Source organism: Lonchura striata, chromosome 6, assembly GCF_046129695.1.
Source record: "Lonchura striata isolate bLonStr1 chromosome 6, bLonStr1.mat, whole genome shotgun sequence".
Classification (NCBI taxonomy): domain Eukaryota; kingdom Metazoa; phylum Chordata; class Aves; order Passeriformes; family Estrildidae; genus Lonchura; species Lonchura striata.
Window position 1 is genome coordinate 59789238 of NC_134608.1, and position 25897 is coordinate 59815134.

The window sequence follows — 25897 nt, forward strand, 5'->3', positions numbered from 1 at the left end:
TGCTTCACAGAGTAAAAATCTCGAAATACCATTTCTAGACCTTCAGCTTACTAAAATGGCTCAGAGGAGCATCTATTCTATGATCTTCAATGTAAAAATTAGGTTCAAACCTATTTGAGAGCTGCTGGGTTTATGCTTACTGCCAGATGCTCCTATTAACCAGTTTCTATCCTGAGGATTTGAACTCTGAAGTTTGGATTTTGTACAGTCTCAAACAAAATAACCTGTTTGAGAGCACTGAAACCTGAATAAACATTTCTGAAGTATAAATGAAGGCATCTGAAGTATAAATCAATGCAAGATTTAAAAGACACTGAATTCTAAAGTTCAAGAAAAGTGATATGACATGCTGATTCAATTCATACATATGTATGGTTTTTTCAGTATTATTTCAAAAAAGCCTTCTGGGACCACCAGGATCTTTTTGAAAATAGTTTCCCTTGTAATGTCAATAATAATCCATCATAGCAAGTGCCCAGAGGCAAGAAATGGAGTATCAGGTTCACAGGATCCATACTGGGAGAAGCTGCACCACTCCCTTCAGAGGATCATTGTCTCTGCGTAAACTTATGTTTTATTTCAAATTTATGAAAAGATGGAACTGATACCCAAGTCTATTTCATGTCAGAGCCCTTTCCTCTTGCTCTCCTGAGCATTAAAGAATTCCAGGTACAGACACATCAACTAGAAAGGCTTTGGTATCACTCAAAAATGTCTGAGGGAAAAGGTCTCTTTCTTGCCCAGTTATCATTTGTGAAGTCAAAATGATTGTGCATGAGAATGTGACACCTGTGAAATGGCTTGATAAAAGAAGTGTTTTGAAGCCTAAGAGCTTCTAGTGAAAGATGCAAAAATCCCTGTGCCCAGATAGTCAGCAAATCATAAAGTTCCTTGGTGTGACAGCTTCACCTTTGTTTCTGGGTTACGTATACGTGTCTCTTTTGATTTCAGATTTAAATCCATGTCCCAGGGTATAAATAAATAAATAAATAAATAAATAAATAAATGGTCTATTTGTGCCTCAAAATTCTCAGAAGATAATGCTGCTCTCAGAATTGTTTCAGCCAAAGTGCTATAAATTCTGAAGTGGGTGTTGGTTGCTGGAGATGTCACTGTTCCAGGCGATCTATCACTTATGCCACAGAGTGACTGTAAATGCATTTGCCCAGCTCAAGGCAGGTTCAGTGAGCAGCCATTTATTTCTGGGTAAAATTACTGCACTGCTGTGTTCATATAAATGAGCACTAAAAATTATTACCTGGAATGCCTGGAGGAGGGAAGGACATTAGAAAGTACCTGTTATCACCCAGTAGTCCCTAGTTGATTCCGAGACATCAAGGTTTGGGTACTCCAAAGCTTTAAAAATAGAAGATTAAATTATGTCATAATATTCCAACATCCTACACATTATGCATCCCAAAATTGGCTACCCTGGCAGTAACAAATAAAATTGAACTATGGCCCAAGAGGAGATTTAGAGCATAATCTTCAGAGTTACAATTTCTTTTCTGTCTGAAAAAGAGAACCAAGTGTAAACAGAAGAAGCACTGCCATACAAAGTAGAGCATATATCTCCTGTTGCCAAAATACTGGCTGGGACAGAGGCTGGGATGAAGCCCAGGAATGCCCAGAACCAAGAAGGATAGGTAATAGGCCTTGTATTCATCTCTGCTGCTTTCTCCCCTGCAGAAACCCTGTAGATGAGATTCCATTATGATTCTGTGATTATTCCTTATGTAGCCCAGACCATAGTTTTAGCCTAAAATAACATGAAAATATACCAGGATCAGACTCCATATGGACTGCAAACGAGACTAACAAAACTGTGAGCACACCTTGGAGTGTGGTGCTCTCTCACTGTGCACCGTTTGAGGCATTACTGCCATATGTGTCTGCATCTGGGAGAAACTGATATTTGCTGTTGTGATGCTTTTTTTGTTAGCTCCCCCATCTCCAAAGTGCACTAGGCTGCAAAGCTCAATATGCTGCTCATTCATTCCACAGCTCAGCATTCGTTCCAGAGATGAATACTGGGAACTTAATTCAGAAAACATCCATGCTCTGCACCTTGATAGGCTGCTACTGAGTCACCTTGATTTTTAAACCCCAAAGTGGCCCAGAATAGTAAACATTGTAAAGGATTTGATTACACACAGTAGCTGCTTTTGAGGAGGATTTCACAGCGTGCCCTGAGCTGTGCATTTCCAGGACAGACTGCAAAGGCTCTGGAGGAGCCACTGGAGCTGACTGGGAAATAACATGCTCGGAGAACAACCTCAATATTTGTTTGATAAAGTGAGACAACTACACTTCCACATGAATTAGCATCAAACACTCTTCAAAGGAAACATTTTCCAGACACGCTATCAGTCTGGAGCCGTAAACACTGCGCGTGCATTAAGTTCATGAGTTTGCAGTACAGCTGCTGCACTAGGAATAAACCCAAGAGCTCCAAAATGAAATATAAGCCATTAGTTGTTAAAGAAACACTAGCTAAAGACTTTATCAGTCTGTTCATCATGTGTGGGCATCAGCAGACAACTGCAGTACCACACAAGACTTGCTGTGTGACAAATGGCTTGCACAGCTCCTGACTACCAAGCATATGCTTGTATTGCTTCTGTGAGAAGCACCACAATCCTCTTCCTATGCAGCAGGCCTATTTTGGAGGCCAAACAAGTAAACTGAGCACAGCTAGCATCAAAACTTCCTCCAGCTTTCTCATTGTGCTCCTGGACGGCCCATGAAGACCTGTCCTGAACACAGGGATTCCACCAGCCATCACAAAGGAGCCTCTCTAGGGAGGAATGGGGGACATCCCATCTATGTCCATGACCACACCCTTTATCAACAGCCTCTTTCTCTCTGCCTCCCCTTGCCTGTGGAAAGGCTTTATGAAAACACAAGCCCACCTTGAGATATGTCTCTTACCTGACGATGGAAACTCAGATTTAAAAGTGCACCAACACAATGCAAGAATTTACAGGGCAGTTTCACCTACTTGTTTCCAAACATCATAATTTGATAGGTAATGCCTCGAGAACGAGATACAAACTTCCTTTCCCAAAGATTTGCACAGCTGCCTAAGTTAGCTGTGATTCCTGACTGCCTCACAGCAGAGAGAAACCACTTATCCCACAGAAAGCTCATGGTGCCAGTCACTGGGGAATTGCACCATGTAATTTCTCTGCTGTTGGGCTGTTTGCAAACAAAATGAACTGACAAAAAAAAAAAAAAAAAAAAAGGTAATTTGTGTTTTCCTCAGGGCTCACTTTCCAACAGTCAGCTTCTGCATGTACCCAGCATGTCCCTGTGTCTTCTCACTCCCAGTGAACACAGAACTCCAGTCTGCAGCAAGCTTAATTTCACACATCCTATTAACAAGCAGATTAAACAGAAATCCCCATAATCAAGTGTCTTGTCCCCTTAATCATTTTATAGAAATCATCAGGCAGAGTCAGAGAGCACATCCAGCACATGGGCTGCCCACACAGTTGTGTCCCACTCTCTCCACCTTAGAGCCTTCACAGCAACTGCAGTGCCACAAAGCCATTGATGCCAAAGTGCTCAGACCACGTGTAAAATGAGGATGCAGCTCTCAGAAAATGCACCAACAACTTCCTAAAACAGAAGCACAGGTGGAGCTCACCCCACTACCCCAACACACACTCCCAGCCTGATCCCAGCCCAGCCCCTGGAGCAACCACTGGGACTGAGGATTCCACTGAAGCCAAGGGCTATGCTGAAGCTAAAGCTCATTCAGTGCTGTGCTAAGCACTCCTGAAATGAAGATTTTGGGACTTTTTATGCTTTTTTTTTTTCACAAAACTACAATTTTATTTTGTTTGAAACCTAGCACAGGAATTTTTTTTTTTTTTTTAATTAATGACAGAGTATATATGTTTTGCCTTAGTTTTTAGCCAGTGTTGCTAGCAGCCAAAATAAACACTAAGCCCAGGGGAAAAAAATAATCATCTAATTCCCCCCCTTCCCTTTTTTTTAACAAAATATAGTTTAAAAACTAACCAGAAAAACTACCTATAATCCCTGAGCTTGACAACAAAGCCAGATTCTGGTGTTGGCTAATCTTGATGCTGGGAAGCACATACTTACATTCAGCAATGGTGAGAGGTGGGTAGGTGAGGTAGAAACCCACCAGCTCAGCTGACAGCTGATTAAGAAGGTTGCTGGAAACAGTGCCATTTAGAGTTGTGCTTTGATTTTTCACTACATAAAACAGAGTGACAGCTTGGGAGACATTGGAGGTGTTCAAAATCTGAAACAGAGGCAAAAAAATAATGTGTTGCTATGGTTCAGCTTGTTTAAAAAAAAAATTCAAAAACTACCAAGGCATTGCAAAGAAACTGGGGAAACATTAACCTGAAGAATGGATTAACTACATCTCATCCAAATTTACTTGTGTGATAATTTAATCTCTGCTTTGGCACTTGCAGGATTCCTGGAGGACAGCAGCAGGCAGAAAAGGTGCAGTCAGGACTGAAAATGTTTTCCCCTGTTTTTATCAGGAAATGTGGGATGAGGGAGAGGATGCTTATCAGAAAAACCATCCAGTGCTTGATGCAGAGAAATTGTCCTGTTTATCTTGCTGTCTTTGCTGCCTTCCTACTGCTGGTTTCTAGACCCATACATTTTCCCTATGAAATTAAGGGATATCATGGCCTTCTGTTCCTGACATCAAATGAATCCCTGTTCTCCTCCCCACTCTAGCCCAGTGCCAGTCTCTTGCTGAGCCCAAATCTGATTACTGCATTTTGAGGACCAATTCTATTCAGCAAGTACTGGATGAGATTCTCAAACACCAAGAACAAAACCCACGTTTTCTTGAAAAACTTATTCCCAAGGGAAAGAGGGATGGGGTTATTTGACTACTGATAGGCAGGCTCAATGTCATTCATTAATGTTATTTAAATACTCCATTTTTATGGGTTGGATCACCAAGTTAAAAGAAAAACCATGGTATAAAAAAAAGCATCAGAAGAGCCCAAGATCAGACCAAAAGTCTGCCTAGCCTATGTCCACTTAAAAATGGCTGGAGAAGAGGGTTGGAGAATTAGCCCAGGACAAGAGGAATAAATGTCTCTCAACAGTGTAAGCAATCCCACAGCAATTTCAGAGCCATAAGTCATATGCCTGGGTTTAAAAAGGATTGATGACTTTTTATTCTATATCTACGGCCAAATGTTTTTTGTAATTTCCTTTTATTTTTTCCAGTTACATCTGGACATCTTTATCACACAGTGTGGGAAAGGATGCTTCTTTTTATTTAAATTTGAGTAGTTCTGTTTTAGGAAACTCCAAGTGACCACTCCTGATTCACTAATTTCATTTCTCCTTGCATGGAAGATGCTTCATGTCTTTTACCCACCTTCCCTCCTCTCTCCTAGGGCAGCAATGCCTTTTCTGAACTGGCTTTGCTTCTCCAGAACTGTTCCCCAGTTTTCAATTAATCTAAAGCCCTCATACAGCATTTTGTTGCGTGGACTTAATCTTTTGCATGATACTGGAATAACTTAAAAAAATGTATCATGAAGATCACACCCTTGAGCCTCTTACTTCCCAGCTTATATGTTGCCTTCAGGACCTCCATCCTATCTCTCCTTAAATTGGCAATACCCACAAAAAACAGCCCTACATTCTCCTAGGGCTCTTTCCAAAATTGCTTAGGTGCTTTGTGAGATCTGCCACTTCCACCACAAGTAACTTAGGCACCATGAAGTTCCCCACAATGCCACAGGTCCAGCTATTGAAAAGTCTGATAATTAATCACTTTACCTACTGTGGCAGTCCCTCTCTTTTCCTGTGCTTTGCTACCTCTCTGAGCTCCTCCAGCCTGAGCACAAGCTCACAAGAAACAGCACCAAAATAATCAGCAGAGCATTGATGGCAAGTTTTCTCCTTCTGAGGAGCACAGTCCATACACAGAGTTTTATCCAAAATCAGAAACATATTGTAATATTGCCCAGAGGATCATTTCCTCAGTCCTGAAGTATGGCACAGAATGTAAGAGTGTTGGCCCACTCTACATATAAAGGTGTGTAAAAATTTATGGTGAATTTGTGCCCATGAGTTTGAAACTGAAATGCATACCAAGAGAAAGTAATCTATCCCATTATTTCAGATCTTAAAAATAACTGTGCCTAGCGCCATCTTTATATCTGAATAGTCTCACTGAAAGCAACTGATGTGTCAGAGTAACATGTTCACTAAAAACATAAATTTGGAAGACTGTGTTTTTATATATGGAATTTCATTTCTATGACTAAACTGCAAGCAATAAAACTCAAACTCATGAAAAGCAAGAGCCTTGTATAAATCATGCATTTGTAAGTTTTCCTGCAATGCATAAACTATCTTATTGGAGATAAAAACATAAACTTCCTTTCACAGTGGCCAGCAAAGGCACTGTGTTGGAATAAAAACATACACATGGCAAAGAATAACCAGGAGGGGTTGGCAACAGGCATTGACAAAGCACCCAACACTGTACCTGCACAGTTAAGTTGTTGCTGGTGTTTAGGACCTTTCTTTCAGCATCCTGAAATGCTCTCTGGAGCCGCTGTTCCATAGTCTGAACAAATTTGCATGACTGAATATTATCTGTTTGACCCACAAACTGCAGCTCTGGAAAAAGGAAGGCATTATTAGCATGTGCATAAAGTATTCTCAGTTGCAGCACCAAGAACAAAATGCTCAATTTACACATTAAGCAGGTGAAGATAATGCCACTTCAGGAACTGCACTAAATTAGCCTTAATTAAGACAAAATGTAAGAATTAAATTGCATTATTAGAGCTGATACTCTCCACAAACAAATGGAGATTGCTTCTGCAATGATATATAAGATGGTAGGGTCTGTCCACTGTGCATACACTTGCTCAGAGCCAGGCAGTAAGCAAAGTCATTCTAAAAGACAAGTAATAATCTTAAATCTTGCAGGTCATTTGGTCCTGCAAAATATAATCAATCATGATATTGATTCTCATTCTGTTTTATTTGCACTCTAGGAAAAATGTACTTAACTGTAACTGCCATAAGTATGTGTGTACAAACATTGTAAGCACACATGTGAGAAATATTTTTTATCATTTAATCCATCATTTCAGAGCACTCTACCCTCTCCTAATCTTATAGTGCCCCACAATTACTCTGCACTGATGTTTGCTGTCACATCCCCTTGATGCCTTGCTGGGCTACCTAAAAACAGAGGCCAGACAAAATTAAGGGCAAAAAAATGCAGTTATATTTATTGAAGGGCCTTCAGGTACATTTCAGGCAGACAAAACCTGTTGTATTGCTCTGAGGAATGTTTTTTCCCTCCCCAGAGACCCCCCAGAGACCACATCGGGGGTTGGAGCCTCTTTTGGAATCTTTGCCTTGCTCCTGAAACACTTTCCCCCAAATCCTCGCAGAGCTGGGCTAGCCTGGTAGCGTGGGGGGCTGTGGGGGGTAGGGGTTTCAAAAGCCCTCCCAGGGGCTCCACCCAAAAAATTGGACGATGCGTCATGGGTTTCATACTTTTATAAGTTTAGTTCATTTGCATATTGGGGGTTGGTCTTCCAATTACAGCTTCAGGTAATGAAGTAGTTTACCCCCAGTTTGCTTCTCCCCAGCTCACTTTTGTTTCCATGTCTCAGGGCCTGAGGCAGTGAGGTGTCTTTGACTGCCAGGTCTGGAGAGGAATTGTTTTGTCTGCCCAAACTGGGAGAACAGCAGCTCACACTGCGTGTGGAGTTGAGTTATACGCTAAAGAATTGCAGGGCTACAAATCTACGAAAAATATAAAAGCTAAAACCCTGAGGCATCACTCCCACAGCAGTTCACATGGCCCTGTCAGCAGAGCACAGGGATGCCCAGAGGACACCTGAACCCCAGCAGAGCCTGTCCTGCTGCCACCCCACTGCCCCAGCGATTCCTGGGCATGCCCCACGGACACACACCTGCCTTACAGACACACACCCACCCCGCTCCATGGACACACACCCAACCCGCTCCATGGACACACACCCACCCTGCTCCATGTACACACACCCACCCCACCCGATGGACACACACCCACCCTGCTCCATGTACACACACCCACCCCACCCCATGGACACACACCCACCCACCCCACGGACACACGCCCACCCCGCTCCATGGACACACACCCACCCCACCCGATGGACACACACCCACCCTGCTCCATGGACACACACCCACCCCGCTCCACGGACACACACCCACCCCGCTCCATGGACACACACCCGCCCTGCTCCATGGACACACACCCACCCTGCTCCATGGACACACACCCACCCTGCTCCATGTACACACACCCACCCTGCTCCATGGACACACACCCACCCTGCTCCATGGACACACACCCACCCTGCTCCATGTACACACACCCACCCTGCTCCATGGACACACACCCACGCCACGGACACACACCCACGCCACGGACACACACCCATCCCGCTCCATGGACACACACCCACGCCACGGACACACACACACCCCGCTCCATGGACACACACCCGCCCCACGGACACACACCCACACCGCCACACGGACACACACCCACCCCATGGACACACACCCACCCTGCTCCATGGACACACACCCACCCCGCTCCATGGACACACACCCGCCCCACAGACACACACCCACCCCACAGACACACACCCACCCTGCTCCATGGACACACACACACACCCACCCCGCTCCATGGACACACACACACACACACCCCGCTCCATGGACACACACCCACCCCATGGACACACACCCACCACGCTCCATGGACACACACCCACCCCGCTCCATGGACACACACCCACCCCGCTCCATGGACACACACCCACCCCGCTCCATGGACACACACCCACCACGCTCCATGGACTCACACCCACCCTGCTCCATGGACACACACACACCCCACCCCACGGACACACGCCCACCCCGCCCCACGGACCCTCGCTCACCCGTCTTCAGCTGCAGGTGGTAGGCGGGCAGGGGCTGCCAGGGCAGGGCCAGGGCCACCAGGGCCTGCAGGTGTGGCACGTGCTGCTGCATGTCCGCCGTGGCGTTGCCGAGGCCGTAGGCGAGCAGCTTCTCCGCCACGGCAGCCGGAGTGAAAACCAGCCGGCCCCGCGTGACGTAGTAACCCACGGTCAGGTTGCTCGACTGCTCCAGGATTTCAACCTAAATCACACAAGCCAATGTGTTTTTTTCATTGTTTTATATCGCTGGCCAGGGGCTGTGTACAAGTCATGAACGGGACGGGACTGCTGTAGAACGCATTTCAAGCCGTTTATGTTTTAGCATCACTCTCATTACATGGTTATGACAATGGGAAGATGCCAGCAGCTCACATCCAGGCAACAGACCAAGAACTTAATGTTCCAACTTACTTCATAAGCTTTTTGACCAGTCACACAAAGCAAAAGCATATAGTAGTTGTATCCAATCACTGTAAGCACACGTACCTTTGGTTAAAACAATGCTTGCTTATTTCGAATACAATACCTGCTTGTAAACCTTAAAATACAATGCACAGAGCTCCATTATTAAGCTTAGACCTTCCTAATATCTCACCAGAGATACTTTTCTGCAACTTAGGGAGTTATTCTACCCAAGTGTTAACACACAGACTAGTGTTCTATTTGTCCTTTCTTTATACTTCTTGTATAATTTTTCTGCTGACAAATCTTACAGCTACTGCTTAGCTCTAATCACCATCCTGCTGTCTCTGAGGTCTGCCTTTTGCAACATGCCCAAAACCCTCTGCTTTTAAGGAATCCCACAGATTTTATTTTTTTTGCTTGCAGTTCAGCCGCTGTTCGATGGGGTTTCTCACCCTGAATGTGTGCTCCTTGCAGGGTTTTTATCCTGCAATCCCCTACAAACCCTATAAACTGGGATCAGTTAGTGTCATATCAGACATGGTGTAGATGCTGAGAACTGGTCAGAGAACAAAGTCAGATAAACATGAGCAGACACTTCTCTGTGAACCTTTGGGAAAGTTCAGTGAAGGAATTAAAACAATTCCTCATCTTTGCAGCTGGTGTTGTTTTCTCATAAGATATTTACAAGAGGGTGGTGTGCCTAATTAGCCAATGGAGGGATGTTGATTGAGGACCAATCAGGTCCACCTGCACTGCAACTGTCTATAAAAGGTGTGTCATTTTTAATAAAATAGCATTTTGCCTTCTAAGACTTTGGAGTCTATGTGTGACCTTATTCATCCGTCCTCAGTACAATAGCGACAAACACGGTATTAGCAGAGCTGCTCAGAGAGTTTTAGGCTCAGCCCATGCAGCTTGGGCTCCAAATTGGAGGAGTGCAGAACTGCTACCACAGCTGCAAAGCTCCAGGTTAGGCTGGGCCTTCATCTATGCACAGATACTGGGACATTTCATATATGCATGAAAAAACACAGAGAGCTTCCAGCTCGTCCTCTGTGTCTGAAGTTCACTGACTTTATGCATATTTCTGTGATTGCAGGTTTGCAGACAGATTTTTGAAAGACAAAATTTTCCAATATTTGATTGGGCTGTCTCTTATCTCCTGTTCTCCTGTACTGTTAACTACAGGGTTAAATCTATGAGTCGACCTATACAAGTGGAAATGCCAAACCACAAGAATGGACACACTGTGAGTCAAAACATGAGCTGAGTCTTATATCAAAATTCTGTATTTCCCAAAAGGTTTTAGCCCTGGAACTGGCTCTCCTCACTAAGTTTTAGCTGTTGTTCTCTGTTAGAAGCAGGCAGCTCCTCCCAAGTTTGTAAAAAAGTAGGGAACTAAACCTGGCAATTTTTATTGCTGCTGCCATGGAGCACACAATTCCCAAAGCAAATGACATACTCCACACTTACAGCAATAAAGCAATAAAGCGTGAGGACTAAAGACAACCTGATGACCTCTGTTTTGAGAAAAATTACTTTTTTCTTTCCCAGAAGCTTGGTGAGTGTGGCTCCTAACAGCCTTAGATCCCACACTGACCCCAGCCTGAGTGCACAGGAAGCAGTGTCCAAGGAAAAGGGCCCTGGCAGCCCACCTGAGCCTGCTCCCACACACAGCAGTGCAGAGGTTCATGCAATTTAGCTGCAAAGTGATGAACACATCACTTCCATTTATTTTCAATACAACATGCTTTCTCCCTGCTCAGGATTCTTGTTCCTGGGAAATTGCACCTGTCAGGTACTGGGTTTTCAAAGCAGGGAGTGGACTGACAGCAGTGACATCCCATTTACCAGCCATGCTCTTGCCATTGATCCAGGCTGAGCAGGGCAGCACCCGGCTGCCCCTGAGCAGAAGTCACTCCTGAGCTGCAGGGGGAAGAGAAAACTGCTGTCAGTAGTCATTTCCCCGAGCACACTAAAAAGAAGTTTGCATTTCTCTCTTCTTCCTCATTAAATATGCCGCTAAAAGCTTTGGAGAAAATTCATTATATTTTTAGAGACCAGAGTGGGTGCCACCTCTGCCTGCTCCCCATAGGAAAATCTCAGTGCTCCCCTCCAAGAGGCTTCCTGCATCCAGAGACATCTCTGAAGCTGCAGGCAGCTGTGGTTCTTTGGTGGGAGAGCTGTTTTGGTGAAATCAAGCAGGGAAAGCCAAGGACACTTACCTGAGCACTGACATTCTGGTTGAAAGCTTGTCTCAGCACTTGGTTGAGGCCTTTTCTCACACTCTCCCTGAAGGCATTGCTGATCATCATCCTCCTTGTGTTCAGAAAGAGAACTGTGGAGCAACAAAAGCCACAGGGTGGTTTGAGACATCACCACGCTCTTGTTTGCTTTCTTTAATTGTTTTACATTGGGCTGGCTGTGCAGGGATCACCAAAGCAGCTTGGATTAGCAGCAGCTCCAAAGACAAGAACTGCAGGGGCTCAGCAGCTCCTGAGCTCCCTATTCATCCCATGGCAATAGCCTATTGTTTCCGTGTTTCCAGAGCAAGGTCTAACAAATGCAATTTCATTAGCAGCAACAACAAGTCTTTGCCATGCTGCCTCTCCAAGGAGGCACGAGGCCACTCACTGCCTGAGGATAGACTGGCACAGCATTCCCAGGGGACTGAGCCAGAGCTGCACAGGCAAGCTTCACATCTTCATGGCCTCAGTTACATAAAAGAAATCTGCTGCTCTAGTGTTACAATTATTTTCTATTTAGAAAGCATCTGTACACTTTCTTTAATAAATCTATCACTATCTTCTTATTTTTCTCTTATAATTTTCAGGAAGGGTTTTATAGCTGTGCTTGAGTACTTTCAATCATGTACTGTACACAAGCTACTTTTATCTTTAGAAATAGCTGTTGTACTCACATGCTACTGATGGGGATATTTAGCAGCAAACACACATTAGGTCCAAAAGCTGCTTATTTCAATGCAGCCTGTATCTCTTTTCTGTACCTATTCTTTGCTGAGATCTCCAAGACACACACGTCTTCTGGTGCTGTGTTGCCACAAAGAGTCCATGAGAAGCCTGGGCAAGGTACCTCTCCAGGCCCCTTTAGTTTAGAGTTCTTACAGATAAGGAGAAGCTGCCCGTGAAAAGACAGCCAGAGCCAGAAGTGGCACTATCACCTAGAAAACTCAAAATCTTCCCACTTTGAACTGTGCAACTCTAAACGCTAAACATAACTTTCAAATGGATCTGTAATGGTAGAATTAGGTGTTCATATTAGAACAGAATTAAATTTTTGTGTGCAAACAGGGCTGAGGACCAAGGCAGGTCACTGCAGGGTCCTCTCCAGTAACACAGACTCCTCACTGCAAAGCAGGCACCAAACCATCCCAGTTTACAGGGCTGTTCCTTCTCACAGGTGGTCCTGCAGTGACCCCTGAACACCACAGCACCTGATCTCACCACCTCATTTGACACATTTGTGTTAAAACCCAAGCCACGAGTAAAACCAACGCCATTTCCAACTAATGACCCTGCCTGTACCCATCTGATTTATCAGCACTGATTAATCACTACTGCCCCACGTCTCTGGACACCGGGGTGTGTTTCTCACCTTCAGCAAACCCAGAGGCTACACGTACCTGTTTTCACCATCATGTTGGCAGAGAGCCGGCAATCCAGGGAGGGAGCTGCCGTCATGTTAGCGAAAGCGGCTGCTGCCGTGGTGCCGGGAGGAGCGGGGCTGAGTTCCACGGCAGGAGGGGGAAGCCTAGTTGTTTTCGCTGATGCTGTAATAGATGTCAAAGCTGCTGTCATTGTCAGTGGGTATGGGGTTGGCGGTTTGGTGATGTCTGAGCTCGGGAGCTTCTGGGTGTCAGTGACTGTTGTTGTTTCTATCTGCCTTGGTGCGTGGGCTGTGGGTGCGAGTGTGGAAGCTGTGACCGTGCTGCTCTTGGGGGTTGTGAGCAGAGCTGGCATGTCCAGAGGTGAGGCAGTCGTGTTTCTCGTTGCAAAAGGAAAATCTGCCCGTGTTCCTACTGAGCTTAGATCCGGTGTCAGTTTTGTGGCAGTGTTATTTTTTGTTAGTGTCAGGATCGGTGTGCTTAAAGCCATCACGGATGGCGAAGGTGTGTTTTCAGTGCCTAGAGAAAAGAAGGAAGAAGCTGGCACTGGTGAAGCTGGAGATGATTTTCTTGTTAGTGGTTTTGCTTCTGAAGTTTCTACTGTAGGTATTGCACCAGAAGATACTCCAGATAACACTGTAAGAACAGAATGGGTAAAGTTGGTTGTTGACAAAAAAGGAGACTCTATCTGTGTTGGTGATGCATGGACAGAAGTTATGATGACTTGACTGCAGAGCACTGGTGGTAGGGGTTTGCAATGGGATGCCCTCGGTAACTTTATTAGATATGTTACTGGGAGCTAGACTATGACTTGTAGCACCTGTGTCCCGCTCCTCCTCACTGCATGCGGCTGGATATTTATCAACCATAACAAAATAACCAGGGGACTCATCTGGTTGCTGCTAATTCTGGAAAATTCCCAGAACCAATGTCTTCTCAGATAAAGCTATTCAAGAGAGTTGAGCCAGAAGCATTGGTGACAGGGAAGGGGGACTGGGCTGGCAGCTTGCTGAGGGTGACACTGCTTCTGTTTGGGGCTGAAGTAGTCAAGCTGTCAGTAAGCTGAAAAGCCAACACCAGTGCTTTGGTCAGTAATCTTTACAGCATCACTTGTTTGGGATCCTAGAGAGCTAGGGAGAGCACCTGCAGCATTAACAGGACCATATGTAAATGGAGAGGTGCTTTCTCATGTATACTGATAGGAACACCTCCAACACGGAAGAAATCAGCAATGTTTTCAGCCCTGTTTCCATGTTTTTTTTGCAGAGAGTCAGGCATTGTCAATGCAGTACCAATGGATGAATACTGAACAGGAGATGTTTTCAGTGCAAGGGCATCTACATAAAATTCTGAAAAGCTATTCTTTTCAGGAAAGGGTAAATTTGAAATGTTTTGAGTATAGGATGTATATGTATAGTTTGCTGAAGGGGTGGAAAAGAGTCGCTGCTGATTTGTATTAATTTTGTTTTGCAGATTTGACACTACCAACTGTGGTGCATAGTACTCATCTTCCAGTGGGAAAGTACTTGGAGCAACTTCCCTTTTTCCATTTGGACTGAAGTTTTTACTGAAGGAATACTAATGCCAGCAATGCTTTATTGGTCCACGTAGAAACTGAGTTACAACTTCAGGAAGGCTGACAGGATCTAAATTGCTTTCACAGCCTGCATTCAAAATCCTGGAAGAGCCAGAACTGTGGCTGTCCATCACTGTTGTCATGGAAACAAATGATGGCAGCATACCCCGTGCTGGAGGCATGACAGAGGTGAGTGGCTTTTTATCAACTGAATGCAAAGTCTGACCAAAGGTTAAATGATTTAAAGCTCTTGGAGATGAATATTCTGCATGAGGGGGGTCACAAGAGTGGGTACTCCCATCTTTCTGTCTTCATTTACAGTTACATCTGAACTTTCTGCATCTCCAGGTGGAAGATGTGCAGTCACAAAAGCAGTAGTGGCAGAAGCATTTGTGGTAGCAGGTTCAGGTTTGGAAAGGCATACAGTGGAAGCAATTAATGGCACTGCAGCTAGATCAAGACAGAGTCATCATGGCCATCTCCAAAACACTCCCTAGTACCCTTGCTCCTATGAGGAGTGTACAGGTTTGGATACCTGGAGAAACTTTGGAAAGCTGAGTTCCATAATGCAGAACATTATTAGCGTTAAAGTCCATGGAAATCTTTGCTGTCACTCCTCTTGTGAAAGGCTGTTGAGCTGTCCTTGCCACAGGAAAGCCACCAGGATTTGGGAGAGCAGGGCCGAACCAGCTGGGAGTCTCGTGCTATTTGTCTGCTAAGTTCCATCAGTCAGGCCTTCTGCAAAATTCTGATTCCGAGGCAGCAGCGGGAGGGATCTGCAGCCTGTCCTGGTTGGCTGCTGCCGCCCTGGGACCGGCTGTGCGTGCTGCCCCAGCAAACACCTCGTTTGTCTCCGTTAGCAAGGGAGACCTTGGGCTTGCTGGAGACGAGCGTGCTGCATTTCTAAAGAGAAAATCTGTTTTGCTTCTAAATTCTCCTACTGGCAGCGCTGCACTGCGAGCGTGCTTTGCATCTGGAAAAAGTGATATTGGCAGTGAAAGGGAGGATGTGCTCTGTGCTGAGCTGGAGACCTCAGCTGAGCTCTTGGAGGCTGGTGACATGAAAGGTGCAGGGTGAGAGGCTGTAGTGCAATTAGTCAGTGCTGGGAAAGACTGAGGGTGACTCATTGGCGGTATTAGATGTGGAGTACCTGCAGCATGGAAGACTGATGTAGGAACCGCTGCTTTATCCTGAAAAACTGATGATGACAGAAGAGTGGTACCACTAATTCTGCCAGTCAGGACTTCCCTAAATGGTTCCAGTAGAAGACACATTATACATATTCTTGTCAAGGAACCATGACAAATTTTTGAAAATTACTGTCAGGAGAGACTGATGCATTTTTGACCTAGGAATATCAGAATTTACAGATGACAAAGAGGTCCTTTCCGAAGGAAACCCTTTTCCCACTAACTCTGTGAAATGCACTGTTGTTGATCCAATGAAAAGCATGGCCCCCATGAACAAGTTGGGACCCCTTCTGTGATTCACCACACTGGAATGCACCATGCTTAGAGCACTATTCCTGCTTTCACTAACCTGTGAGCTAGCTGAATCTGTGCTGAAGACACCTTCAGGATCTGCAGACAAAGGCACTTGGATGGGCAGTACAGCTGGCTCAGAAAAGTTAATGGCATGAGGTGAGTGGATTACCAATGAGGAGAATGATGGTGATGAAACAGCGGCAAGCATGTCTGATCCTGATGTGCTTTCTTTGGAAATGGAGGGTGTTTTCTAGTGGCACTGGCTGGGATGGCACAGCTGCACTCAAATGTGTCACTGGTGGTGTGGTGGGCAGTGTGGCAAACATACCAAGCTGAGGCAAACCTGTTAGAGCAGCTGTGTCATCTGCATCTTGAGACGACGGCCGCAGGGGCGACTCGGCTGAAACCTCGGCGGGTTCCTGGGGCGCGCTGCTCCCACTGCCTTGGTAGAGGGAGGGTGCCAGGTGCATCTGATCCAAAGTCCTGGTACGAGCGCCAGTCAGCGTTGTTTTTATCATCTGAAGCAGGTCTGCGTTCTCCAAAGTCTGTCCCAGAGAAAGGTCAGCTACTGAGGGAGTCTTAGTTTCTGTGGAAGGCCGTGTTGGTGATAGTATAGATCTCCAATTAGGAAAAGGTCCTGTAGAAGGAGCATCATTGATATGTTGTTGCCTGACACCTGTAAAAAAAATAAGGAAAATGAGTATATTCTTCCCCAAAATGAAGATTTGTTATCTTGTTGCTACAAATCACAACACAAAAATGCATTAAGTTTGGTAAAACAAGTGAAATTTTTTTTGTTGTTTTCAGAGTGCATAAAAATTCAGAGAAATTTTACCAAGAAAAAAAAAAAAAAAAACCCCAAAACATGAAACCTAGTGAAAGGTTCAACACAACAGATTTTAAACCCCTCAACTCATTTCATGTGACAGAAGAATAAGGAAAGCTGCCTTGGCCATGCTATTCCAAAATCCTACTTTTACCAAGGATGTCTCAACACACTAAAAGACACATTCTTAAGCCTGGGACAATTCTTGAGGTTATCATGAGTCACCCTGTGTCAAAGCACTGTGTGAGAAGATGGGTTTAGAAGCAGTGCAGAAAGGGTATGGGTTTTGACAAGCAAGCTTCACTGCCTTGGCATGCAGTCTGACATGGGAATCGAGTCAGCACTGGCTGCGTTCCTGTCGGATGCATCTGGAGGTGCTCATCCTGCCAGCTCTAATAACGCGCGCAATTACAGGCACAAAGGGAAGAAAATAAAACAGGGACGAACAAGAGGAAAGGGGGGCAAGATCCAAAACAAATTAGGACATTAAACTCTTTTTTTGACATGTGCAGATGCACAACACATCATTTCAAACACCAGTTTACTCTGCATTCAACACTATAATGTTCCTAGGCTTTGTTTTCTTGAAATGATTACAGTTATCCTAAAATCACAGAATGGGAACACTCACATTTGTACTAATTTAAAGATTAAGATTCACTCAAGAGGAAAATTTAAGGTGGTGGTTTTGGTTTTTAATTCCTTCCCCCGCGTCAAGACAATAGATCAAACCTCAGTCCTGGCACTTGGTACCATGCCAATCTCTGTCCCCTTGCATAGCCAAGCAGAGGGAAAACATGGAGCTAAATCCTGCCCTCCAGCTGCAGCACATCTGGATCAGACACAGGGGATGCCAACCTTCTCCACAGCCCCGTGAATAACCCAGCATAATGGGGAGGCAGGGCAAGCAGAGCAGGTCTTGAGAGACATAAAATGGGCTGGACACTGGCTCCAGCCATTCATGAACCCAGGGGTCAGCAGAGCCAACAGCACCAACTGGGATCAGCCCACACAGACAGGAGCCAGCAGCAGGAGACCTTACAGCACAAGGGAGAATGGGTCACACTGCACCTATTTAAAGCTAAGTTTCTTTCTTTCTACAGTTTTCTTTCCTCCTAAGTTTCTACACCACCCATCCTCCATATCCACAGGCCACAGTAGGTTACCAGACCAGCTCGTTCAGGCTCCTGTGTGCATTCCACAGGAATGTGCTGGAATTATTCAGCATTTTCTCTCTCTAAAAAGAAAAAAAATACACACGCACAAAAAAACCCCACCAAGAAAACCAAAAAAGAAAACCCAAACCCATGAGAGATCTTCCATTTATCCCTGTATTTAAGAGTTTTATTAAGCCATGGTGAAAAACGGCCACTACTACCTCCTTCACTGAGATGCAAGAATAATTATATTCTCCAGAATTTGGAGACTATAAATTTGGTTTAGGGAAGCAGCTCCAGGATGGGCAACAGAACAGAGCTCTGCCCTCCAAGCAACCAAAGAAGTCCCCAGACCTTTCACCTGGCACAGGTTAACTTACACACTAGTGATCTGGAGAAAAGCAAAGGGAGGCAGCCACAGAGCCACCTATGGCAATGAGAGACAAGCAGGGGAACAAGGAGCCCAATCCACTCTTATGGAGCTGCTCCAGAAGGTCAGCAGGCTGGACAGGAGGCTGCAGAGTCCACCAGGGAACTTGACCCACCAGGAGAGATTTGCAGCACAGAAGGGACGCTTTTGTTTTTGGGCCTTGGCTGCTGATGTGTCGTCAGGGGACTGGAGACTGGTGTGGCCTGGTTTCTGATATTCTCCACCCTATGCTGGAAGGCACATTGTGTTTTGCTGGCTTTTCCATCCTTGTGAGTCTGGCAGGTTTTTAACAGAAGGTAGGAAAGAAGACAAGATTAATTTTGCTCAGCTAGAATGGATTCAAACATGCTGAAATTAAGAACTAGGTGATGTGCTTTGCAAAACCAGACTTTAGGCAATCTCCAGCTTAAATATCTCTGCTGGTGAAGTCATCATTACCCAACCTGTTGCACCTCTGTCTTGTTTCATCTCAGAACTGAAAAATGACTGCAAAGTCCTGGTGTGGGATTTTTTTTTAGCACTTAGTCCTAGAACTACTCTAGCACAAGTCCTAAAGGGTCTTAAGAAATTCAATGTTCTACTTTTCTAAAACAGCAAAACCTGTCAGCATCAGTCCTCTCACAGACTGCACTATTTCTCATGCATTTCTTCACACATCGGTTTAATGAGAATGATTATGAGCAGAGAGACAACATAAACCTGGAAAAAAGCATTACTGTTACCTCATATTGACAAGAAGTGAAAAAAAGTTCAAATATTGCAAAGAAGATAACACACTGAATAAAAATATCCTCTAGCCACTTCCTTATTCCTGTCCTTCAGTTTTTGATCCTTCTTTTCCCTACCAGCTGCCAATTTCTCTGTTAAAGTCAAGCTCTCAAGTTACTGAAGCATTAAGAAAATTATACAATATTCTGCAACCTATGTGTGATGCATTCCAATGCAGCAGATTTTCTCTATGCCTATGGAGAGATGTTGACTGTCAGCATCTGTTTCAAACTGCCATAAATTCAGCATCCTGGTAGTAACCAGACACAATACATGGAGTTTAAACTGAAGGACATGCTCTGTGCTTGAGAATTGTTAGGATGGCATCAACTGCTACAGCTCCCTATCAAAAACTCTTCAAACCAAGACTGCATCATGGAAACAAAGGCAGGCAGGAAAACATTTCACTTCTACATCTATCGACAGCTGAACACACTTGATGAAGGAGGAGACAATCCAAATCAACAGGAAAGCCACAATAAGATCTCCCCACAGCATGCATTGTGCTCTGAACCACTGCTGGTACACACCAGTAGCTGCTCCTCCTGCCTCTAGATTACCTGTTATTCTCTCACATTTCAGCCTATTGATGAACCACCCCCTCCAACAACCCCAAAATCCATCTAGCAGTAACCTCACTACCACAGCCATCACTGATGAGGGACCTTTCCTTTAGCAGTAATGAGGAACATTTCCAATATGCCAGAGCAGTAAGTTAAAAATCAGTCCAGTTTGGAGAAAAACACGTTTTCTACATTTCTGAGCACTTTTGTGCACACCTAAAGGTGTGATAAAGACCCTGACCTCTCCCCTTTAATAAAGTGAGTGTCCCCATGAGGAAGGTGTAGGCTGCCATGAGGGCACCCCTCACCTTCTCTTCTCCAAGCTGAGCAAGCCAAGAGACTTCAGTTGCTTCCTCCACGTCTTGCCCTCAAGGTCTTTCATCACTTTCATCACCCTTCATCACTCTAATAATGTCCTTCTGCCACTTCTGAGTCAATACAAAATATCAACTCAAAGGCATCTTCAACAACAGAAAGTTTTTGTTGTCTCAACTTTGGTTGCATTACTTACAGATCACCTGAATTAATAACATTTAAAAGTGAAGCTGATAAAGAGCATGTTCAGAAATCTTATTGCATGACTGACAAAGACATCTTCCCCATAATATATCAAGTATGTATCTTTCCATAATCTTCAGCTTAGTGAAGACAGAACTTCAGTTTTCCAATCAAGTTGCTTTAATTATTCATTTGTGAGACAAAATATTACAAAAAAAAAAAAAAAATCCCCAACTGCTATTAAGTACTGTAAAGGCTAAATTTAATTAATAAAACAATACCTATATAAGACTAATTGTAGCCCTATAAGGCACAGCAGAAATCCAAACATTATATTACATAAGCAATATGCATTTTATACAGCTCTAAATCAATCAGCCCTAAGGGACATTAACTCCAAAGATACCTTATAAAAATTCCAGACTGTGAGAAATACAATTACTTGCAAGCAAACACTTCAGCCAAGCCTTTGAAAATGCCTCCCAAACATTCTCCTGGAGAAGCTGGCAGCCCATGCCTTGGACATGTGCACTCTTTGCTGGTTAAGAACTGGCTGGATGGCTGGGCCCAGAGAGTGGTGGGGATGCTGTCACATCCAGCTGGGGACAGTCATTAGGGATCAGTGTTAGGGCCAACCCTGTTTAATATCTTTATTGATGATCTGGGTGAGGGGATCAAGGGTATCCTCGAGATGTTCACAGGCAACATTAAGCTGGGCTGGAATGTTGAGCTCCTGAAGTTTAGGAGGCTCCTGCAGAGGGACCTGCAGGGTCCCTGCATGATCTGGACACGCTGGAGGGATGAGACAAGGCCAACAGGATGAGGTTCAGAAAGGCGAAGTGCCAGGTCCTGCACTTGAGTCACAACAACCCCTTGGACTGACTGGAAAGCACCTCGGGGTGCTGGTCAACAGCAGCTGAACATGAGCCAGGGGGTGCCCAGGTGGGCAAGGAGACCAATGGCACCTGGTGTGGATCAGAAATACTCAGCAGGACCAGGGCAGTGGCTGTCCCCCCTGTCACAGAATCGCAGAATAATGAGGTTGGAAGAGACCTCTGAGATCATCAAGTCCAGCCTATGCCCTAACACCACAACTAGACTATAGCACCAAGTGCCAAGTCCAGTCTTCTTTTAAACATATCCAGAGATGGTGATTCCACCACCTCCCTAGGAAGACAATTCCAGTACTTCATTATTCTTTCTGTGAAAAATTTTCTCCTAGTATCCAAGCTAAACCTTCCCTGACGTAGCTGAGGCTGTGTCCTCTTGTTCTGTCAGTGCTGCCTGGTGGAAGAGACCAACCCCACCTGTGCACAACCTCCCTTCAGGGAGTTGTGGAGAGCAATAAGGTCACCCCTAAGCCTCCTCTTCTCCAGGCTGTGCTGGGCACTGCTGAGGCCACGCCTCAGGTGCTGTGTCCTGGTCTGGGCCCCTCAGTTCTGGAAGGACATTGAGGGGCTGGAGCAGGTCCTGAGAAGGGCAATGGAGCTGGGAGGTTCTGGAGGGTAAAAGCCCTGTGAGAAGCAGTTGAGGGAGCTGGAGGCATTCAGCCTGGAGAAAAGAGGCTCGGGGGAGACCTGACCACTCTCTGAGCTGCCTGACAGGAGGCTGGGGCAAGGTGGGGATTGACCTCTCCTCCCAGGCTACCGGTGACAGGATGAGAGGACATGGCCTGAAGCTGCATCAGGGGATGTTCGGGTTGGACATCAGGAGGAATTGCTTCACAGAAAGGATTGTTAAGCATTGGAAAAGGCTGCCCAGGGAGGTGGCAGGCTCACCATCCCTGGAAGTGTTCAAGAAATGACTCGGTGAGGCAATTAGTGCTGTGGTTTAGTTGGCATGGTGATGTTTGGCCAAAGGTTGGACTTGATGATCTCAGAGGTCTTTTCCAACCTTCATAATTCTAGGATTCTAGAAAAACAACCACCCACCTACAAGTATTGCTGAGAGATCCTTCAGCACTTTACCCCACCCTATCCAGTACCAGATAGGGCTACCCTAGGGCTGCACCTCCTCTTTAAAACAGTATCACTAACATACCAGAAAAACCACTTTTTGTCTTCTCAAAAGTATGATGCTTCCTGCTTATTATTGTTCTACCACAAGTGAGTGACCAAAGGTCAGATATGACTGGTAGGGGATACAATGAGAAAATTAACAGAATTAACAGAAATTAACAGTAATCTCTGTTACACCAGTGAAAAAATGCACACCCTAATCACAGGGTTCGGAAATTTACTTCCATTGAAGAGCATTAAGCCTACACTGTATAGCACCACTTCAGAGTTTTTCTAATGCTATCATTTTTTTTCATTATTCATTAAGAGTTTACAATTTGAGAAATGGCACAAAAATACAGATTTCATGAGCCAAAGGATGTGAAATACACTACCAATGAAAATATAAATGCTCAGCAAAGCATTTATAAAAATAACTATGTAGCATGTCAAAATATTGCTCACTGTGCAGAATGGCAAAAACTATGCCTCCATCATATGTTATCACAATTATACATTGATGAGATCATTATCTCCCAACCTATGTATCCCATACATCTCACTTTGGCATCATTCCACAGGCATTTGCAGCTTAATGACACAACTTTTACAAAACAATTAACATATAAGTGTTTTTTAGCCCTGACAACTAGCCAGCCTAGGGAGACACCTGTCCTGAGCACTGAACAATTCCTGCTTTTCTGGTCAGTGTGCTTTGTGCTCATCCTCCAAAAAGTCTGCCTGGAGGGACCACCAGGATCATACTGGAAGGGAGAACAAAGGTGGTTTTGGCAGCTGCCAAACCTACAGCTACTACATCAGGAAAGGATGACAGGAGGAAACTGCGAAAGAGCAAAGGTAAAGAAACCAGAAAATGAAATCTTATTCTTCACGGGTATCTCATTAATATACATTTTTTCAGGCAGATTCTAGGAAAAGTTAAGTGGTTCAACAGACACCTTCTCACATTTGCTTCAGCTGTAACTTTTCCCAGATTAGATCTTGACCTTCAAAACCCAAAATTCTGTCCTGATGGATTTAAACCCAGATTATTTTACCAACAGCTGAGATTGTTTACATCCTAGCCTCTGTTTATCAGTCAATGTCTACAAGAGCCAGACAATAAAAAACCCACCATTACATTCAAAAAAAGCCCTTTTTCCAGTGATCTTAGAAAATTATAACTGAAAACTATTATTTTTTTTTACAATCAGGAAAAAATATTTTGTCCTGATACCATCAGAATTCTGTTGAAATGAAACATTTTTACTGTGAGTGAAAACATCTGTGAGGAGGTACCACATAGCACAAGGTTTCCTGCTCAATAAGCAAAAGTTTGGACTTTATAACAAATAATAGAAAAACATTTGGGCACAATATTTGGTTATTTCAATTGCACTGCCATGTGTTTTCTCATGTGAAGACCAAAGCAGCAAACTTGCGTTTGGGGTGGTGGTGACTTTTCCTTGCTCTCACAGAGTTAATTCCCTTTGGGTCCCAACGCTCCAGCAGCAGAGCTTGCCACATCAGGGACAACCTCTTGGCCATCAATTAAAATCCAGGGCTGCAGGTAAGATGGTCTTTTTGCCAAAATGCTTTTGGCATGGCCTGCCTTGCTGGCTTGCCCAGCCCAAATTCAGCTGCTGGGATTCGGGAGCTCCACAGCTGTCATCACCAGCGCTGCTCTGCGAAGCCACAGGCTGGTGTGACTTGTCCTGAGTGCCAGCCTGGCCTGGGGCTCCAAAGTGTCCCCTGTGCCACCCAGGCAGCTCTGCTGGGAGGCTTTAATGCGCTTCAGCAGCAGGAGGGAGGTGGAGAGCAGTGCGAGAGACAATGGGTCAGGCAGGGCGAGAAAGCCACGCTCTGGTGGCGGGGGTGACAGCCCTGCCAGTGGCATCATCTGCATGTTGGATTCAGGGCAGATGCTCATCTGGATCCTCAGGAAATGAGAGAGGAGGATTCATCACCACGCTGTGCCACGGGATAATATGATTGCTCATAATCACACAGAAACCAGAACCTGTAGCAATGTGTTTGAACGACTCGGGCCGCGGTGTGCCCCCGGCAAACTGCTTGTAGCTATTCCTATCAGAGTCCTCCAGAATTCATCGAGGTTACTAAGACATAAACTGAGCTAAATGAAGAAAGAAGAGGCTGAGAAACAGAATGCCAAGACCACAAGAACTGAATAAAAGAGGGCAGTGAAGCACCTGGACTGTAACCAATCACATATCCTGAGAAATACATGCAGAACGTGTGGACAAGACAGAGGCACCAATCAAGAAATGTGTGATTAGTGTGTGCAATAGTTCTAGAATGTGTAAATAGTGCATAATGTAAACAATAAATGGCTTCTGCTTAATCATTTTGGTTAGCTGTCCAGGAGTCCTGATTTCCTGCAAGAACCTGATCTGGGGATCTGCCCTTGAGCCTGCTGAACATCCCTGTGACCATTTCTGCCTGAGATGATCTGGTTTTTCACAGGATTCAAGTGAATAAATGACATATCTATTTATGTATTTGTCATTATTTTATGTATTTGTTATTATTTTAATTATATTTTCGTGCTTTTTCAGCAACACTTTCAGGATCAATTCCCTTGTGAGCCTGACAGCCTGCTTTAGCACGCCACTTACCTATTTATTTGTAAACAGATATTTGCACAGGCCTTTGCAAAGGAATAGTGTTTATTCAGGAAAGTTTCTGTAGACACTGCTAGCATCAGCATAAATGATTTAATGAACAATGTGGCAAAAAAATTCAAGGTCATTTGAGAACATAAAACAGCAAAGCTGCCAGTTCTCCTGCTTTTACCTTAAGTGTTACAATATTTGAGATGCTTTTCATGAGACAAACAAAAGAACACCCCAAAAATCCTGAGTAAAACACACTGTATTAGCAGTTGATTTTTCATTTTTACATTAAAATTCTGAATTCTTGACATTGTGAGGAAAAAGAAAATGAAACTGTTTTTAAATTACATTTTTAAGCACATGGCATTTTCACATAACTGGTTACATTTGTTTACTTATTTTAAACTTCCAGAGCTAGGATAGACTGAAAGGGTGGCACCAAACTCTGAAAAAGAGTGAGAAGAGTTTGGGTTGCAAATGTTGATTTTCTTAGACCTGGAGTTAGGCAGCAAAATACAGGAAGTCTGTGGCAGTTTTGCTACTGCCAGTAACTTAGCAGCCAATAATAATAATAGTAGTACAGTTTTATTATTATTTGCAACAAAAATATGTATTTTCTTATCTAGAAGCTACTCCTTCAATAAAGCTTTCAGAGTTTAAACTCCCCACCAAAATCAGCACAAGAGGCGACAGCAGAGAGCTCCTGCTAAAAACCATTCAGATTATTCTCCAAAGAGGGGGGAAAAAAAAAAAAGAAAAATACCAAAACTATTGTTTGCAGAACTTTCCTAAAGAAACATCAGTGCTTCCAGAAGGTTGAATCGTGGGCCAGGTTACATAATACAATATATTCTGACATGCTTGTTGAGCAATTGTGAATGTTCCCTTGAGCCAAAAAGCTTTCTGCCCACCAACCCAAGCACATCTTCAAGG

General features: G+C 44.5%; 1 protein-coding gene across 3 annotated transcripts in view; it reads right to left on the bottom strand.

Annotated features, from left to right (window-relative positions):
* The window catches only part of KIAA1549L (KIAA1549 like), a 134526-nt gene that overhangs the window by 59561 nt on the left and 49068 nt on the right, over positions 1-25897 (bottom strand). For 2 of the 3 annotated variants that reach the window (XM_031505077.2, XM_031505076.2), the window contains exons 2-9: positions 18621-18780; positions 16436-16768; positions 13051-13668; positions 11633-11745; positions 8985-9204; positions 6509-6642; positions 4114-4276; positions 1297-1356 (exon numbers count right to left, since the gene is read on the bottom strand). In XM_031505077.2, the coding sequence (XP_031360937.2) occupies positions 1297-1356; positions 4114-4276; positions 6509-6642; positions 8985-9204; positions 11633-11745; positions 13051-13668; positions 16436-16768; positions 18621-18780 (1801 nt within the window). The remainder of the gene's footprint in view (positions 1-1296; positions 1357-4113; positions 4277-6508; positions 6643-8984; positions 9205-11632; positions 11746-13050; positions 13669-16435; positions 16769-18620; positions 18781-25897) is intronic. The other variant, XM_031505078.2, reaches the window with a different exon arrangement.